This window comes from Lucilia cuprina, chromosome 4 (genome assembly GCF_022045245.1).
Source record: "Lucilia cuprina isolate Lc7/37 chromosome 4, ASM2204524v1, whole genome shotgun sequence".
Classification (NCBI taxonomy): Eukaryota; Metazoa; Arthropoda; class Insecta; order Diptera; family Calliphoridae; genus Lucilia; species Lucilia cuprina.
In genome coordinates this window covers 73037284-73056905 of record NC_060952.1, presented here as the reverse complement: position 1 = coordinate 73056905, position 19622 = coordinate 73037284, and the positions used below count along the sequence as shown (strand labels likewise).

Sequence of the window (19622 nt, the reverse complement as noted above, 5' to 3'; positions counted from 1 at the left end):
AAATTATTTAGTTTGTCACATAATTTATTGTTAACTGCACTCATTTGCTCTCTTCCCTGTATCTCACTGTCATAATTTTATATGTGACATTATTTCTATAAGCCAATGTTAAAAGTTTTATACTCTCTGATTTTAAAATTTTATAGATAATAAAATATTTTACTCAAATTATGCTTTTACATGCTTCTTATCACTATTTACTTTTTATGTTCTTTTTTCTTTTTGTGTCTTATGTCAAATATTTAAGAGAAAATATCCTTTTGCCCATAAATGTCATTATTTGACAATTTATGTTGATCAAATGCGCATGGCCTCATAGTCGTCTGTCACTCTCTTTATGTTAAGTTTAACATTAAAAGTATTTTGTTTGTCTGTGTTATCTTTCACTCTATCTATTTAGTTCAAATGTCATAATTTTTAAGGTTATGTTGTCTAATCGTTACAAAGGAAACATTTCGAAATGGAACAGTATTATGTTGCCAGATTAGTAAAGAGTTTATTGGGGTAAGTAAACAACACTGATAAATTTTCGTTTTTTACGATTTTCGATTAACATATGGAATGAGTACCTAAAGAACCTTTGCAATGACCGATCCTGAAGTAAAGCGTTTTCCACTGAGAGAGCGTTCTGCATCGGCCGAAGCAAAAGGTAGTCTGATAGGACAAGATCTAAACAATAAGGTGGGTGAGATAATAGTTCTCAACCACTTATCGATCTTCGATCTTGGTCTTGTGTTTTATTTTTCTTGGTTTTAACTCTATAGCACTTTCTGTGTCCCAGTCATTATCCCAATATATCTAATTTCAAATTACTTTCCTCTCCACGCGACGTAAGGTCATCTGAATCCGTTCATCAAGTTTGGTATAGTTGTGCCCACAATCCTATATGTCCACTAAAAAAACGTTGCAACACACAGACCTCGGACTTGCTCTCGGGATATTTTCATTTCTCCAGTTATCCTTCTTTTTAGCCCTCTGGGCGTGAGATGAATTTTTCATAACCATTTTACTGACGTGGTGTCTGCTAGACACCATTTTTTGAAAGTTTATATTTTCTAAGATCTGTTTTCATCATATCATCATATCAGGGTTGTATTTTGTAAACACATACAAACAAGTGAAACAGCTGTTTCCATCTTACTTTGTTATTGTTTTATAATCATAATCATCAAGTGTGATCGTGTGAAGTGCCCTTTATATGTATTTGCTTTGCAAAGTTGAACATATTAATTTTGTGTTGACAGTTATATTGCCCTAGGGCCTAGGTGTCGTGGGTTCAATTTTTACCAGAAACTGTGTGACCGGCAGAACCAGAAAGGTGTCTGCATTACCACAACAGTACAAAAACAACATGTGTTTAGTTTTTGTATTAAAATTAGCTTAATAACAAAAAAAAAACATATTAAATGTAAACAAATACCATTAATAACTTGTAAACAATAACAACTTTTGACAGATTTATTATGCCATGGATCATAGTTACCCTGCTCAACAAATTTTTCAACATTTCATTTAACAATCTGGTAACATTATTATAGGTTTTATTTGCTTTTTATTTATGTTTTTTTTTTTTTTGCTATTGTTCTTTCATTTTTTATTCTTTCTCTAATAACCCACATGTTGTATAACTGTAAATTAATAACATTACATTTGTACACTCATATGTGTATTACAAGGCATGTACACACAAACACACTTATGACCACATACATACACACATATATACACACAGTTATTACATATTTGATTTTCTTTTATATTTTATTCTTGTTGTAATAGTAAAGCAAATATTTTATTTGTACTTTTATAAGTTTGTTTTTTTGTTTTATTTTTCTGCCTCTTTGGTTTCTTTTTCTTCTTCGTCATCGTGAACATCATCACCATCTTTGTTCATTCTTTTGTATATGACTGAGTGTACGTATGTGTGTGTGTGTGTTTGAAAATGAAACTATTTTTAGCATTTGTCATACAAGAGTGGTACTTGGCACCATTAACTATGTCAGTCAGAACTGCGAAAGAAACGAAAAATTCCAACATAAAATATACATAGAAGAAATACGACGACGTCATAGTAGTGACAACTACTTCCTCGAACATACAGATACGACACTGACGACAGCGTTAAATCACGAAAGGCGACACGCACAAGCACTTGCACACAAAAGGATTCTTTGATTGAAAAAAAAGATGTTGGAAAAATATTCTATAGATTTTTTCCCTTTATTTTTATAAATTTCTTTCGAAAATTAATATTTTATGAATAATATAACAATTCTTCTTTAAGTCATTTCGCAAAAATAATTAACTTTTTTAATTAACATAATGTAAAAATTACATCTAATGTTGTTTAAACATGTACTCAGGTAATGTTTTTTTTTCTTAAATGCATTACATATGTTTTAACTATTAGTTTTCTTTTGAAAACTTTTAGGAAAATTAAATTATTAAGATTTTCTTTTCTTAACAAAACTTTTAAGGTTATGTGCAACTAAAAGCATTGTATTGTTAAAACTAAATGGAATTACAAAAAATCTTAATACTGCTGAAACTTTAAACATAAATGTACAATTCTTTAGATATGCACAGTGGGTGCCGAATCAAATTTTTTTCTCGAAATAATAAATTTAATAATTTGACAGAATACAGAATATAGTAAAATCAACTTTGAAAAGTTTTTATGCTCTTTAAACTGCTTTAAACTTTTTTCCTCTTTTTTAGATTCTAGGACTTAATCGTTTTGGTAAATGAAACTTATGTAGATTTCTTTATAAAATATGTAAGTAAATAACTGTCTGACTGACTGACATATTCCATTTACAAATGTATACATAATTAAATGTTTGTTTGTATAATGTCAGTATTTCTTTACATTTTCATAGTAATTAAAAACGAACACCCTGAAAAACAGGTGTATGTTAGAGTGTCCCGATTGAAGAATTTCGAGATGAGGGCTTTATATGGAAGCTATAGGTAATTACAGACCGATCCCTGGATGAAAGAAAAGACTTGTGAATGAGAACAATTAATATATGTATATAAAAGTTGTCTGTTGGATATTATGTAGACAAGTCTCCGGACTAGGATATTTATCTATTTATAGCCTAGTATGTTGTCTAGTTTAGTCCTTAGTACTGTTGGCATATCTATACCAAGTCTATGAACTTTTCCATTGACTAATAAATAAATAAGTCTGTTAACTAGTCTATGAACTATTTACTAGACCAGTGTATCTTCTAGTGTATTGACAAGTCTGGCAACGCGTTATTGCAATGATAACGATATGTTGTCAAAATTGCAACGGTGGTTGCCAAAATGATAACTGGGTGTTATTTAAATTTCTATACACATCCGTTGTATAAAGGTTAACAAATAAATTTTTGAGTTTTGACAACGGATTGTATCAATTTCGGTAGTTTTCAACCGGTTTTTTTCTCTGTGTATAAATTAGTTTATTTACTAGTCTATAAACTATTCTATTGATTAAATAGTATATAAACAAGTATATCTACTAATGTCGTGGTATATAACTAAATTTTCCATCCCTGGTTTGTATGTTATAGCGAGTTTAATTTCTCGTACTATATGCGTGTGCATTTCTTTGTGCAAACTTATTTATAAGTACGTTTACATACATATTTACATATGTACATGTTTACAAGTGCATAATTCCGTTATTTACACTTCCTTCTTGTTTTTGGCTTGACAAAGAACATACACACACTATGCAACACATATCGTGCACGCACTTACTCACTCACAAGAGATAAGAGAAAAGAATTCTTTCTCTAAGTGCACTCATTCTTCACTCATTGCAATAAATTGTTGTCTTCTGTTTTGCTGTTGTTTGTTGTTTTTGCTTTTGTTTGTCTTAAAACTTCATCATTTTTCTTTGTACTATTTGTTATTCTTCTTTATCATACATATTATTCCTTTTAGTTTATCATGTGTGTGTGTAAGTTTGTCCTTTTGTCTTTTAACAACTTTATCTTAAAGTATGTGTGTATTTGTTGTTTTTATTTATTTATGTATGAATATAATTTTTACTCGTCTTCTTTAGTTAAGCTTTTTTCCTTTTTTTTACAACTCAAGGACTTTGTAGATTAGCTGAGCTGGTCTTAACTAAAATTCCACGTTCTTTTCAATGATTCTTTTATTCGTTTTTGTGGCGTTTTTAGGAACATTTTTATTTCCATCCGGTAGTTTAATTTTCGTTTATTTAAGTCTAGGTATATGGTTGTGCTAATACTTCTATTTTAATATAGGTAGTGATGAGATTTATGGCAAAATTGTAACAGTTTAAGTACTTTGGTACGTAACTAATGGCGGTTTCACACGAGTACACAAGTACTTTGTATGATCTGTCAAAATTTTGTGTAGAAGAGTACGGATGGGATCGTCCAAATGCATTCTGTAATAAAACCAGCACACATTGAGAGAAAATACGGCTGGAAAATTTGACAGTCACGACTCTCTTCATTTTCAAAATGATTCAAAAAACAAACAAGTCGCATTCGATTGGGGATGTCTTTTTATGTAAACACTTACAAAAAAGTGAAACAACTGTTTCCATCTTACTTTGTTTTTGTTATATCGTGTAAACACAAAAATATACATAAATCATATAATTTAATGTTACTTTTTCATTAGATTTTACATACGTAAATGTGATCGTATGAAGTGCCCTTAACTTGTTACCTTTTCAATAATTCCAGCATTTTTTATTAACATTCAAACATTTACCCATATGGTTGATAAAGTTAACCTTTTAGCTGAGTAATTGCCAAGTATTAATATCAGTGACTAAGTCAAATGTATTCCTTCGAGTACGGGTTGTTAAAAGGGTTTTTGATCTGTTGAAACATATCAATAGCTGGGCTCCACTTCTTTAATTAAACTATTACAATACCAGTGTCCTTTTAGTAAGACTATGCAAGAAAGATCTGTCAAGGTTTGCCCGCCTGGCTGACATTACAGACAGATAGGTTACATCCATTTCAGTAGCAACTCTTCTTTCACCGTTAATCGCATTAGGCAGCTAACAACCCGAAACATGATGAATATATCGAGGTAGTTGGACAATGGATGGTAGTCAGCTTGGTTTCTAAGCAGCAGAACCGAATTTTCGTCTCTTGTCATCAGGAAGAAAAACTTTTCTTCGAATGATTGGCTGTTGTTGTAAGATTACATTATACCCAACATTGTTGAACTATATGATCCAGATTCAAAGACCTGTTAAGATACCTCACTGTTACAGTCTAGATCTAATACTACATTGAAATACTCTACAATACATCTGACATGTGTTGTGATCTTATTAAGTAAAACATGGTCCTTAATCAACCAATTTGAAGCGAAGAGAAGAACTAGATTGAACCATTCCCACGACAATCGGTTCTTCGCACCGGAACGACTCGGAGTTCAACGAACAACGACCAAGAATTGTCAACCCAGCCACACCGACTTTACACGTGTCGCTGCTACAACAACAACTAGTTACCACCCACACAATTTTCACTCTTTGGACCAGCACTCAACATTTGAACATGAAGTCTTTCGAACCGGAATTGTAGAAGCACGAAGACATAAAGCCCTTCATATCTAAGAATTCGCTCGCCTTTTTCATAACGAATCAGTTTCTTAATTTTTATTATTTCGCCAAATTTTTAATGTTTCCTTATTTCTTCCAGAGATAGTAAGAGTCGACATTAGTGTTAGATCAAATTTTGGATCAGGCAAATTTGGATTCCACATCGGAAAACCGAAAAGTTACCAATGCTACAAAATGAAATACCTATTATGTTGTAATCCTATTGGTGATGTGAATTTAGGGTGCTTTAACGGTTCGTCCAAACATGTATGTAACTATGAAACTAAGAAAATATTCAGATTAGATTAATGGCCCAAGACTTTCAATACACACAGAAAAAAGATCGACTGGAAATCGGTTAGCATAATAAATATTTAGTTAAATTAATTAAAATTCTATCGCTGTTATTAAAAATCTGTAAAATTAACTAATTTTCTATATTCAGTACTAAAAAACCATAATTATAAACGAATTGTGGTGTTAACAATTTCCATATCAGTAATTTGAACTGAATTGTATCGGTTATTAATTATTTTTGTGAATTCAGTAAAAGAAGCCGATTTTTATTTAGAATTGAAACGTCAGAACATCAAATATTAGTCGTTGCAACCCACCACCTGGATAACAATCTTGCCGCGATGTGGTGGCTTTAGTGTTGGCTGTGGTTCTTTTGCATTGCAAATACACTCGGCATAAGCCCTTTGTATTTGGAAGACACTGAACTCAAAAGCCTTCATGACCAAAGGTTATCCCTCCTATCCTCAATTCCCAATTTTCCTATAAACAATCCCGTCTCCTCCCCATCCCCCACTTGTAAGGTTAAGGTGGTTGGTAGCAGTGCCGAGAATCTGAATGGCTAATCAGTGGTTAAAGAAGATTAGTCGCTAACAGCTCCCCTCCGGTGCCACGACACGGACCGGTTGTAAATCCTAGTCTAGTCCATGTACGCCGTCACTGCATGGATCGTCTCTTCCCTTACGTGCCTACTCGTGGGACCAACATATGGAAACTAACACAGAAAAAAAACAAAAACAAAAACAACGAAGAAAGGATGAGATTGGATCCTCATCCGAGGACGAACTTCTCGCCTCTAGTCAAGAGACGGTAGTGAGTCCTTCAGGTAGTGGGAATGAAAGACATAGCACTCTCCTACCCTCAAAAAGCCCGACAAATACTCCTCAATCCGACGCCAAGGCTGGCGACAATTCGAGGAAAAAAAGGCCAAAAAGGAAAAGTCAGAAAGACATCCTCAAAGCTAGATATACCAAGGCTGTTTTCATTCTCGACAAGATTGCCAAGAATGCTGCTAATGGTACACCTCATGAACGCGATGAAGATGATCGCGTCAAATATCAAGCTGTGGTGGATGAGTACCAAAAGTTTTTGGAGACCGCACCCAGCACATCCAAAATGGCTGCTGAAACCGAAAGGTCCAAGCGAAACCGCTCACAGGTTGAGGATGGTAAATCGCCAAAAAGGAGGAAGGTAATAGAAGGCAAAACCACTCCGGGACCTGTAGCCATCACGACAACTGCCAGAAGACCATTTAACGAAGTGGTGAAGGACCACCTCCTAATGGCTCTGGTTACTGAAAAAGATGGGGCCATCAACCCTGTAGTAACAGAATGGGGTACCATTGAGTCTAAATTAACTGAGCTCGTTATGGAACACTTGCTCACTAACAAAGACGACAAGGTACCCCGTTTTGACTCCAGTGAGATTCACCGGGGATACAGGGTGATCAAATGCCTGGACGAATTCTCAAAGGGGTTCCTCAACAAATGCATCACTAAGATTAGAGATGCATGGGTAGGTTTAAGCCTTAAACTAATCCCTGCTGAGGAAATTCCAATGAGACCTCGTGCAAGAGTTTGGTTACCAAAGATGAGCGCCGAAGCACCCAAGATGTTGGAATGCCTCAAACGGCAGAATCCCAACATACACATGAATGACTGGGCTATCATCCGCACAGAACAAGGCGAAGGGCACACATGTCTAATTCTCGCCATCACAGAAGCTGGCTCCGTTGAGCTGGAGAAGGTGGGCTTTAGGCTGTTCTTTGGGGTGAGGGGCGCCAAAGTAAAGGTGTTCCGGCCGACAAAATCGGGGAGTGAAGAGACGGATGAGATGGAAGCTGCCAACTCTCTGCTCACTGGCATGAAACTCTCCGAGCCACCTATTAAACCTGACAATGGCACTAAAGATAGTGCAAATTAATCTGAAGCACTCAAAGTGTGCTTCAGACAATCTACGGGTTCTCCTAGCCGAGGAAAACCTGGACATTTGCCTGGTTCAAGAACCCTGGGTCACGGACTCAGAAGTTAAAGGGTTCCCAGCATCTACATACAACATACTATATGCAAGAAGTAATGGTAGGCCACGATCATGTCTAATTGCTAAAAAATCGATTAACATTTTTCTTTGTACACAGCTTAGCTCAGAAGACCTAACAGTCGCAAAGGTCGAGCTACCGCACAACAGAAGCTTCATGATTGCCTCAAGCTATATGGCACACGAGAAGACAGCACCACCAGACGAAGTGAGCGATCTCCTGGCCGTAATTGAGACATCTGACGACATAATCCTAGGCTGTGATGCCAATGCAAGGCATACAATCTGGGGTAGCAGCGAAACTAATGAAAGGGGTGAGTCAATCTTCAATTTCATTAATACTAACAACCTAAACATATGTAACTCTGGCAACAAACCTACTTTCATTTTTCCAAGTACGGATAATTATAATGGGTGGGAGGAAGTACTGGACATTACACTCATTAGCGACAGATCTAAAATATCAGTTGATAGGTGGAGGGTATCCAATGAAAAATCTTTTTCAGATCACAATTGGATCCTCTTCGATATTATATTACAAAACTCGACGGAAAAAATGGTCTATAGGAACCCAAGAAGAACCGATTGGTTCAAATATAAAGGGATCCTTAGACATAAGCTCAAGAAAACTCCAGTGGTTGATGATTCAATCACTGGGCTTGAAAAGATAGAAGAACACTTTAGCAAAGTCTTAGGTAAGGCTTTCGAAGTCTCCTGTCCAATCACAAAGGCAAAGAAAAGCTTCCCTCCATGGTGGAATTCGGAACTATCTAAGCTACGTAAGGAAACACGTAGGGCCTTTAACACATGCTACAACAATAAATCGTGGCAGCCATACCGCGACAAACTAAAAGTTTATAAGAAAGCTATAGCACTCGCAAAAAGAACCTCATGGAGAAGTTTCTGCGAATCTATAGATAACACAAAGGATTCTGCTAGACTTAGCAAAATTCTTGCTAAAGGCCAATCTAATCCAACCTATATTAAGAGGAAGGACGACACTTGGTCAGAATCCTCGGCAGAATCTCTTGACATCCTACTGAATACTCACTTCCCTGGCTGCAAAGATGCTGTCAAGGAAATCTTCACTGACAGTAGGACTCTAACGGGAATCAATGAAAATATCATCTCTTATGATAGAATCTCATGGGCGATTGATAGTTTTTCCCCTTTCAAATCACCAGGGCCTGATGGCATTTTGCCAAAGATGTTACAAAGTGCAAAAGAATATATCATCCCCTGGCTTCATAGAATATACACGCTCAGCCTCTCTCTCAACCATGTTCCGGTAAACTGGAGAAAGGTTAAGGTCGTTTTTATTCCCAAAGCTGGCAAAAGGAGTCATGAAAATGCGAAGGACTTTCGTCCAATTAGTCTTTCATCTTTTCAACTCAAAACGCTGGAAAGACTCATCGACTCACATATTAGGCAACGGCTAGAGAGCTCATCACGGCTTTCAACCAGTCAACATGCCTACCTTAAAGGACGATCTACTGAGACAGCTCTACATGAGGTTGTAAGAGTTATAGAAAGATCCCTCGAATTCAAACAATACACTATGGGAGCCTTCTTAGACATAGAAGGTGCCTTCAATAACGTAAATACTTCTGCAATTCAACAAGCTCTCGCTAATCTGGATGTTGAAGAATATATCAGCAACTGGTTGGTAACTATGTTGAAATCTAGAATTATTACTGCAAGTCTTGGTAACAGCGTTAAGTCCAAACGAGTTGAACGAGGCACACCTCAGGGCGGTGTAATCTCTCCACTACTTTGGCTTATCGTTGTTAATACGATTCTTAAGGAACTGGACAACAGAGGGATAAAGGTCGTTGCCTATGCGGACGACGTTGTGATACTGGTATCAGGAATGTTCCCAGACGTGATTAGCGATATTATGTCTGGTGCTCTGGTGCTACTCAGTAATTGGGCCACAGACAGTGGTCTAGGAGTAAATCCAAGTAAGACAGAACTGGTACTATTCACAACAAAGACCAAGATTCCAAGCTTCAACCTGCCACGGTTAAAAAACCGCGAAATCCCCTTATCAAACAATGCCAAATATCTAGGAACTATTCTAGACTCCAAATTATCATGGAAACTCAACATCCAGCACAGAGTCAAGAAGGCAACGGTCGCCTACTATACCTGTCGTAAGATGTTTGGAATGAAATGGGGACTTAGTCCCAACATAGTTAAATGGATGTACACAGCCATAGTACGTCCTATTCTTACATACGGATCTCTTGTATGGTGGACTTCAACTAAGAAGAAGTTTGTTGTGGATCAACTATACAAAGTTCAGAGATCAGCATGCATTGGGATAACAGGTGCCATAAGAACTAGTCCTTCAGAAGCTCTGAACACTATATTGCATATCCTACCCATAGATCTGCACATAATGACCATATCTGCTTGTAGCGCAGTAAGACTTAACTCATCCGGAAGTTGGATATCAAGAACATATGGACACGCTAAGATTTTAAGCTTGCTACCTCCAATCTTGAACCAACCATCCGACTATATTACCCCACACACGGACTTTGATAGAGTCTTCAAAGTCAGAGTTCCTTCCAGGAGCGAGTGGTGTAGAGGTAATCTACCGAGCGAATATACCACCAGAATCTTTACAGATGGTTCTAAAATGAACTGCGGCGTTGGTTCTGGTGTCTTTTGTGAAGAAGCTGGGGTAAGTATATCCCATCGTCTTCCCAACAACTGTAGTGTCTTTCAGGCTGAAATTTTTGCGATAATGTCAGCCTGTAGGGTGTTACATGACCTCAATATTCGCGGCAACATAGGAATCTTTGTCGATAGTCAAGCGGCACTTCTCTCACTAAACTCTTATACTACTACTTCCTTATTAGTCAGACAATGCAAGAAGGATCTGTCAATGCTGGGTCGGCTGTCTGACATTACCCTTGTTTGGGTCCCTGCGCATAGGGACTACTACGGTAATGAACAGGCAGATGAGCTTGCAAGAACGGGATCTGCTCTTGATATCTCCGACGCCGTTCCAGTAGCAACTCCGTTAAGTTATATCAAGAGCAATATCCTCAGATTCTTTCTTCAAAAAGCTGAAAACAGATGGAATAACCTAGACACATGTAAAGGGGCCAAGTTATTGTGGCCCTCCTTCAATGAGAAACGCACAAGACACCTTATAAATCGAAGTAGGCGGGACATATCGAGGCTGATAGCAGTAATAACAGGACACTGGGTAATAGGCAGACACGCAAGTCGGCTTGGGCTCCCTTTCAATGATCACTGTCGCAGTTGCAAAGACAGGGAAAAGGAAGAAACGGTCTTCCATCTCCTCTGTGAATGCCCTGCTCTGGCCGTAAAGAGAAACCGCTTCCTTGGCAATTACTTCATATCTAACCTTGGCGAGATATCTGTCTTTAGGCTTAATGATATCCTCAGATTTCTCACAGCTACGGGCTGGATCTAATACTACAAATTCAACATCTGACGAGTGGAGTGGTCCGGTCAAAACGGGGTCTCTTTGACTCTACTTGACAGTTCGCGTGTAGTGAACTACCACGTAAACCAACCAACCAACCAGTCGTTGCAACTGAAAAATAGTAGAGAGTAAAAAATATTGGGCACTGCAACCAATTATTAATGGAAACAATTATTTAAAATTAAATGATGATTAAAGGAACCAATTTCGATGTTCACAACCAACAAGTTGGTAATTTTAGATGACGTACATAAAAATAAATAAAATAAAATGAATTTATATTTAATAAAAAGACAAATTACATTTGAGGATAAATAAATACGGAAAGATAAAGGTAATGTTAAATTTCTTTTAAATCTCCTAATCTTTTTTGTGTTATTTTCTATTAGTTTTCTTAATTTTACAGCTGCGAAAAGGTAGTACTCCTTTGGGCATGTTAGACATGTTAGGATGAAGAAAAAAATCCCCGCACATAAACATCAAATTTTCATCAGTCATCAAATAATATATATACGTTTTGTAAGTTTATACAGATTCATATTTTATTGTAAATATTTTAAATAAAATGAAATATATTTTAAAAATACACATAATCCACAAATTGGGTTTTAATAAATAATAATTTCAGTTGTAAATACCAATAATTTCAATCCTGATTACCGAATAATAATCAAAAATAGTTGTGTACTCCATATATTCAATAAGAGTAACCGAATTTTACAATAATTACAATCGAATAAAGGTATAGTTGTGAGAACCGACTGAATTCGATTGGAAACAAATTCGGTTATCACAACGAATCTGTTTTCTCTGTGTAGACAATCTTAACACCAACAGCGACCTATTCCTTCAAGATTCCTTGCAAATTGAAAATGTTCCCTAAAAATGTACAATTGTAATAAAATTTCTCCCAACCCTGGTTAATGTGTATGTGTAATATTTACATTTCATGTACATTGCAATTACTCATACTTGTTATTTTTATTTCTTTTTGTTGTTGTTGTTATTTTTTGCCTGGTGCTTTCTACTTCTACTGCTGCTTTAAGGCTTACAAGTGGGTTGTTTTCTTTATTATTTTGTGTTTGTATTTTTTACCGTTTGTTGTTGTTGTTGTAGTTGTTGTTGCTGCTGCTTTTTTGTTAATATTATTTTTTTGTGTTTTTTACACTCTATTAACCTAATTTTTTTGGCAGATGCGGTTATCAAAGAAATTAAATGGAAAATTTTTACTAAATTTTTGTTCATTTTCATTTAGTTATTGTTGTTGTGTCTATTTGTGTGTTTCTTGTTGTTTTTTTTTCGTTTCGTTTTTCATATATATTTTTTTTATTTCATTTTGTGGTTTTTAGTACTTAAGTTGCGAGGTTTGGGTGTGGAGTTTTGGTGGGGAAACAATAATCTGGATAATCTAAACAGATTTAAGGAATTAACATTTGGAATTTGCTAATTTTTAAAAGTTGTTAGAAAAATTAAACTGAAAATAGTAGGTTTTTGTTTTAATAAATTAAAGTTTAACCACTAAAAGCTGGGTGGGTGTTTTAAGACTTGGAAAGGTGAGTGTTAATTACATCAGATCGGAAGAAGATATATCTTGGCTTCTAGCACTTTGTTTTATTCTATCTATGGATGCATTGAATTAAGGCCGAATCTTCAGAAATTCAGTTCAGTTCATTTTCTTGAGAGATGTAATATGTGAAATAATCAAGATATTTTAATCATATTTGAACGGATATAAATAGTCTTCGAGATTTAATTTCTCTCCGCAAGTTTATATTATTCTGTATTAATGCATTCCTTCTTTCGATTCTGTCTATCTGGGTTTTCAATTCCCCGGGGTATCTTACCTTAATGAACTTTCCATCTTAGAGTCTGGTAATACGGGAACCGTTAGCCCTAAGGGCAGAGTATCGCACTTTATCTTGTCTTGGAGATGACCAAACTGGAGGGAAAAGAATGTTAGTTAAAAACTAATGTACCCCGAAGAGGAGTATAAGCGTTTGGAGTTAAGTGGATGGACTTGTTCATGGACCGGCAAAACCATATTGAAAAATCTCCAGCTGAGTGTAAGAAATTACAAGATCACTCTGTGGTTGTAAAAGCACAACCATGAACACAAGCGCGGCAGGTGTTCACTTAAAGCACTTTGACTTATCTTGGTATCCGAGTTTTGAATCCGTTTTCTATCCACATTAGATCTTGCTTCACTACCATCTTCAATCTGGGATCAATGTATTACAGTTCCCAACAATTTCTGTTTCCTGTATATGATCGAGCACGTCAGGTGTTTGTGAATACCGCCCAATATATCCTTAAGCCGCTTTTTGTCAATTCAAATAATTTGAAACTTACACCTAGAAGTATGAACTTTACCCCTAGAAGTCTGCGTAACATACTAACCTAAATCTTTCATCAGTCCTTAGGAGTGCATACCGTCCAATATATTCTTCAGGCGCAAGAACCTAACCCCTTAGAAGACTGAACCTTACCCCTAGAAGTCTTCGTAACATACTGACTAAAATCTTTCATCGGTCCTTAGGATTTGCTCATTCAGTGGTGTACGCTTTTACTAATAATTAATCTAGCATAAGGTTGATCGAGTCATAGTGTGTCCGGCCAATCAGAACATGGTCTAAAGAATGGCTTAATATGTAACATTGTATGTTAATAAAAAATCTTCGATATCAATATGAATACCTGATCTGATTTTAACATAAAAATATTACATACATTTCTTGGAATTTGTCCGATATGTATGCAACATTTCAAATAATAGCTCCAAGGAAAGAGCGACAAGATTCTGGTGTCACTTAATTGCCGCAGGATATGTATATAATTCGATAGGTTCGATGTCATTTATTATTCGATGTCATTTATTAAAATTAATATTAACTCCAATAATATTTCTATTTTACGACATGACCCTCGTATCTAAATTAGATAATATTTGTGGAAGTAAATATTGGATAAATAATCTACTGTCATTTGTGTAGAAAGTACACTAAAACGAACATAATATCTAATAACAAAAACCAACAACAACAACAATAAATATTTAGTATTATGAAGGAAATAAAAAAATATATACAACATCAACAAATATAAAGATCAAAAATATGGTCTGTCTGTCATCTAATTTGTGGTTTCCTTCAACTTTTATCAAACAATAAGAACAAACTCATCTAAATCCTTTTTTCCGTTTCCGCTTCAGCCTCTTCCTTGTACTTTTTAAATCCTGTCACAGATACTGTGTCACAGAATATGAATGTGAGTGTATATTTGTATATGTTTTATATATAATGAAAACATAACGTTAATAAACATTTTTGCTATAATTACTTTTTCTAGTGTTAATTACCCAAAAATCATTTTGACGTTCATATTAAGAATTTTTCACGAGAAAAAAAACTAACCCACATAAAATCATAAAAAGAAAATTAAATAAATAAATATGAAAACATATTGTATACATAACATAATATAATATAGAATGTAAATTAATAAATGTCCTTTTATATTTTAAAATTACTCATTAGAAACTTGTCATAGTTTTAGAGCTGTCAAACACCATAATGATTATCATCCTCACACAAAAATAAACCCAAATATGACAGTTAGGATTTAACGGTTTTTAATTAGTTTAAATGTCATAATAGCGGAAAATAAATTAAATAATAAAGTTGTATTAATATTTTTTAAACTGATTATTAAATAATATGATTTTATTGGTCTTTAGTTTTAATTATTATTCATCAAATATTGGGTTATTTTCATTTTAATCTACTTATTGGGAAATTTTAAGAAGAGCGAATCGTAATAATAAAATTGTTATTATAATAAAGGAAAATATTTGACTGTTGATTCTGGATCCTCCTGAATCCGCTCGTTAGTGTATATAGTCTATATTTTAGTTTATAGTCTAGTCTATAGTCCAGTCTAGTCCAGTCTGTAGTCCAGTCTAGTCCAGTCTATAGTCTAGTCTATAGTCTAGTCTATACTCTAGTCTATAGTCTAATCTATAGTCTAATCTATAGTCTAGTCTACAGTCTAGTCTATAGTCTAGTCTATAGTCTAGTCTATAGTCTAGTCTATAGTCTAGTGTATATAGTCTATATTTTAGTTTATAGTCTAGTCTATAGTCCAGTCTAGTCCAGTCTGTAGTCCAGTCTAGTCTAGTCTAGTCTATAGTCTAGTCTATAGTCTAGTCTATAGTCTAGTCTATAGTCTAGTCTATAGTCTAGTCTATAGTCTAGTCTATAGTCTAGTCTATTGTCTAGTCTATTGTCTATTCTATAGTCTATTCTATAGTATAGTCTAGTCTATAGTCTATAGTCTAGTCTATAGTCTAGTCTTCCATGTGCTCTTTATTCGTCCGAATCCGTAAATCAAATTTTGTAGAACTAAACCCATAATCCATCATTTTATGGATTCTTCCTGTACAGCTCTTCGTAGGGTCCGCCTATAGAAAGAATTTTTGTTATTCTAACTACATTTTTAAATTGCGTTGAAGAATTTTGCGTTCGTCAGGTTAACTTCGACGAGCTTTCTTCCCTTTGAAGTTATTACATTCGATCTTTCATTGTCGATTGTTCCTTAGTAATCTGGTACACACGTGATGCATTATCATGATGTAAACCATAACTCTGAGAAAATATTTGTTTAAAATTTTTTATAATCTAATACTATCTTAGATTTAACTTTATCACCCTCTGCCCTCTGGCTGTCGGTAAATATGTTAACCCTCCAAGTAGCAAAAGACTCACACTTGGGTCCATTTGGTCCTTTTGTGCTGGCACCATATTTAATCTATTTATCGACATTATGTCCATGGACGTTATGACAAATAAGTTTAATAGTGTACATAGGCGTTATGACAAGTAAGTGGACATTATGTCACTTGACATTATGCCATTTGCGCTTTTATATTCTTGATTTGGAAGCAATAAATATAACTAGTGCATCCCTAATAACTTCCTCATTTGCATCTTTAATTTATTGCCTTACAAAAAAGATTTTGGAAGCCATATATTCAGCAATTATTGTTTGTGGTATTAAAATTTGCTTCTCAACAGATCTAAAATCACTTTATTTTTTATATTTCTAGTTTTTAAACTAGTATGTGATCGGTTACGACCGATTACGTGTAGCCTTCCAATGTTTCAAGTTTATATAAATGACATGTCCTATCAGTAAGTGCTGACTCATGTCTTCTTGTCCATAGTATACTATACACTGTATACTGTATACACTATACACTGTATAGTTTAGTCGATAGTCTTTTATTTATATCTTGAATTGAATAAATCGATCATTCTTTATTTAGTTCATTTCTGTATATAAACACTAGCATACCCTGGGTGCTTCGTTACCCTAACTTAAATAAAATACATACAAAATTTTGTTTACTTTTATAGAAAATTAAAATTGATTAAATTTTTTTTAATGTTATACTTTTATACGTACATTATCATGTGAATATTATATTCGCGTTGGTTAAGAAGTTTTTTTAGTTTCATTCATTTAGCTTCCACATTATAGAAAATTTCGAAAGAAATATTTGAAGAAAAGTACTATAAAATACCTATAATAGATTATCATTTAATCAAAAATTTTATGTTTCTGTGTTCAATTTTACATACAATTCAAAAATATAATTTGATGAACGAAAAAGTACCAAAAGTCCCTTTCAGTAGATTCTCATTCACGGTTCCTACATTTTCAATTTTCAATATTTATGTTCAATATCGTCAAAATATTAAAAAGAACCATCGGAAAAACGAAAATGTACAAAAATCTCTCTCAATAAATTCTCATTTAATAAATATGTGTGTTTCGGTTAAAGTACCCCACTTACAGAATATTATTCAGTCAAGACCATGTATGTTAAAATTAATGTTCCTAGGTTTAATATTTTAGAAAATTAAAACAGTACAATTTATGAGATAAAAAGTACTAAAAAGTTGAGGACTGTGTATGTTTAATAATCATGTGTTTTGAGTTCATATTAAAGAACATACAAAGAGTATCATTTGAAGGAAGAAAAAGTACCAAAAATGAAATAAATTTTACCTAAGTGTAAATTACTAATAAAAAGAGTACAATTTTTCCCCTTTTTGCTTAGAAATATACTTTTTCGAGAATTAAGTTTACACAATATTCGTATTTAGATCTTTATATATCACAGATAAAACTCAAACGATTCAAATCTGCATTCATTTGTTCCAAATTTTAAAAAGGGCCAGACAATTTGAGTACCAAACTTGAATTTGGTCCTATATAGGCCTTAATACTCGAATTCCAAAATAATAATATACCAACAACTTATTTTATGTGAGTAAATAAACTACTTTTACATATTTTATAAAAATTGACCCAATGAGTTTCAATAAAATTAAATTTCCCGTTTTTTCTTTTTGGTACTTTTTCCCCCAGTAAAATAGTAAACATTTTATTACAATAAATATTACAGAGTTAGACTGTAATTTAATAGGAACAATTCAATAAACCGAAGAAGTTTTCTTAATGTGCTAAAAAAAAGTACCATAAATACAGTTTTCTCCCTTTTACACCCAAAAATGACTGAATTTTAAAAAAGTACGAAACAGGTGTCTCATAATTTTGAGAGATGTGTCCAAAATATTTAGAAAAATTTGATTATGTTAATTAGTTCAAAAGTTATAAAGGGCCAAAAAAGGTACTAAAATCACATTTGTTACACATTTTTACCCCTTAAAAGTACGAATTTCAAAAAAGTACCAGACACCCATCTGCTCATTTTAAGAGTAGATACAGGTACATTTAAAATTTTTCTTGTATCACTAATATTGTGTTAAATAATTAAGAAAACCTGTTTTACCCGTTTTCCCTCTTTTTACCCGTTAAAGTGTAAATTTCCAATAATCCCTCTTTAGTGGATATACATAACCAAAAACACATCTACTCTCAAAATTTTATGATTCTTGGTTCAGCCGTTTGGGCTGTGCGATGATGAATCAGTAACGTTACTCTTTTATATATATAGATTACTACTAAAGGTGGTCCGGTCCTATACAGAGATACATTAATAGTATTTGCTTTTACTCTATATATTTATATAATATTTTTCAACTTTCTCTCCGCGGGCTATAAAAATCATGTTTCATTGAAAATTTATATACTGCAAAAGTAGAAGTAGTGACACATATTTTAGCATGAATTTATATCAATACAAGTACAAACGTGTAGAAATCTGTTTGTAGTTTTTTTTTTTTGCATTAAAAAAACTTAAAAAGGCAAGAAATGTAACAACTACAAACAATTTTATAAAAGGACAATAAAAACTAAAAAAAAAATAACTAAGAAAAAAATACAAGAGACACACGAATGTAACAAAAGCCACATCTGTTTCTAGTTTGATATTTTCGGATTTATTTTTTAGGCGTGAATCGACAATATGTCACTGCAATACGTGACAACATTCAAAAATGATGTTTAGTTTAAATTTGATGGCAAAATTTAAAAAAAAAGAAATCAAAAAACTTATCTAAACTAGGAAACATTTACTAAACGAAACTGTTTAAATAGAATTTGATATTGTAAGCCAATTTTTCTGGTGCTAATGGTGGTTGGTTGGGAAAAATAAAAATGAATATAATAAAACAAAATGTTTGCATGTTGCAGTTTTGACACGTAAAAACCAAATATAATATTTAAACTATTTTTATTTGATTTTCACTACATTTTCTTTCTGTGATTTTTTTCTAAAACCAAAACCTAATCATGTACCATGGTTAAGTTGAAAATAAGTAGAAAATATAAAAATAATAAATGGCATGATACGAATATGTTAAAAATATAAACTTCTGAGCCAAACACTCAACTATACACATAAGGATATACAATTTACCAACCATGCATAAATATATAAATATTTTGTATTTAAACAACAAAAAAATACATACAACCTTGTGCTTTTAGAATTTATTGCGTTAATAAAAAATGAAAAAACAACAACAGCAAGAACAAAATAAATAAGAAAAATAAGAATTATTTATGAATAATTTATATGAAAAATATTTATAAACTCCTACTTTTTTATCATCATTTAAATATACATACATACATATACACTAACACACAGAGAAATTTTTAATTTGTTTGGGGAATTTTAAATCGAATTATGTTCACACATATCATAATATTTAAAGAAACCACTATAGTCTATAAGTAAATAAATAGTCTAGTATAAGTGCATAATCTTTTCAC

General features: G+C 33.5%; 1 protein-coding gene across 1 annotated transcript; it reads left to right on the top strand.

Moving 5' to 3' along the window:
- The first annotated feature begins 6203 nt into the window (after positions 1-6203).
- LOC124419549 lies at positions 6204-10651 on the top strand. The gene is made up of 2 exons (XM_046949532.1): positions 6204-7959; positions 8019-10651. The coding sequence occupies exon 1, from the start codon at positions 6590-6592 to the stop codon at positions 7802-7804; it is 1215 nt and encodes a 404-aa protein (XP_046805488.1). The 5' UTR covers positions 6204-6589; the 3' UTR covers positions 7805-7959; positions 8019-10651.
- Positions 10652-19622: the final 8971 nt, after the last annotated feature.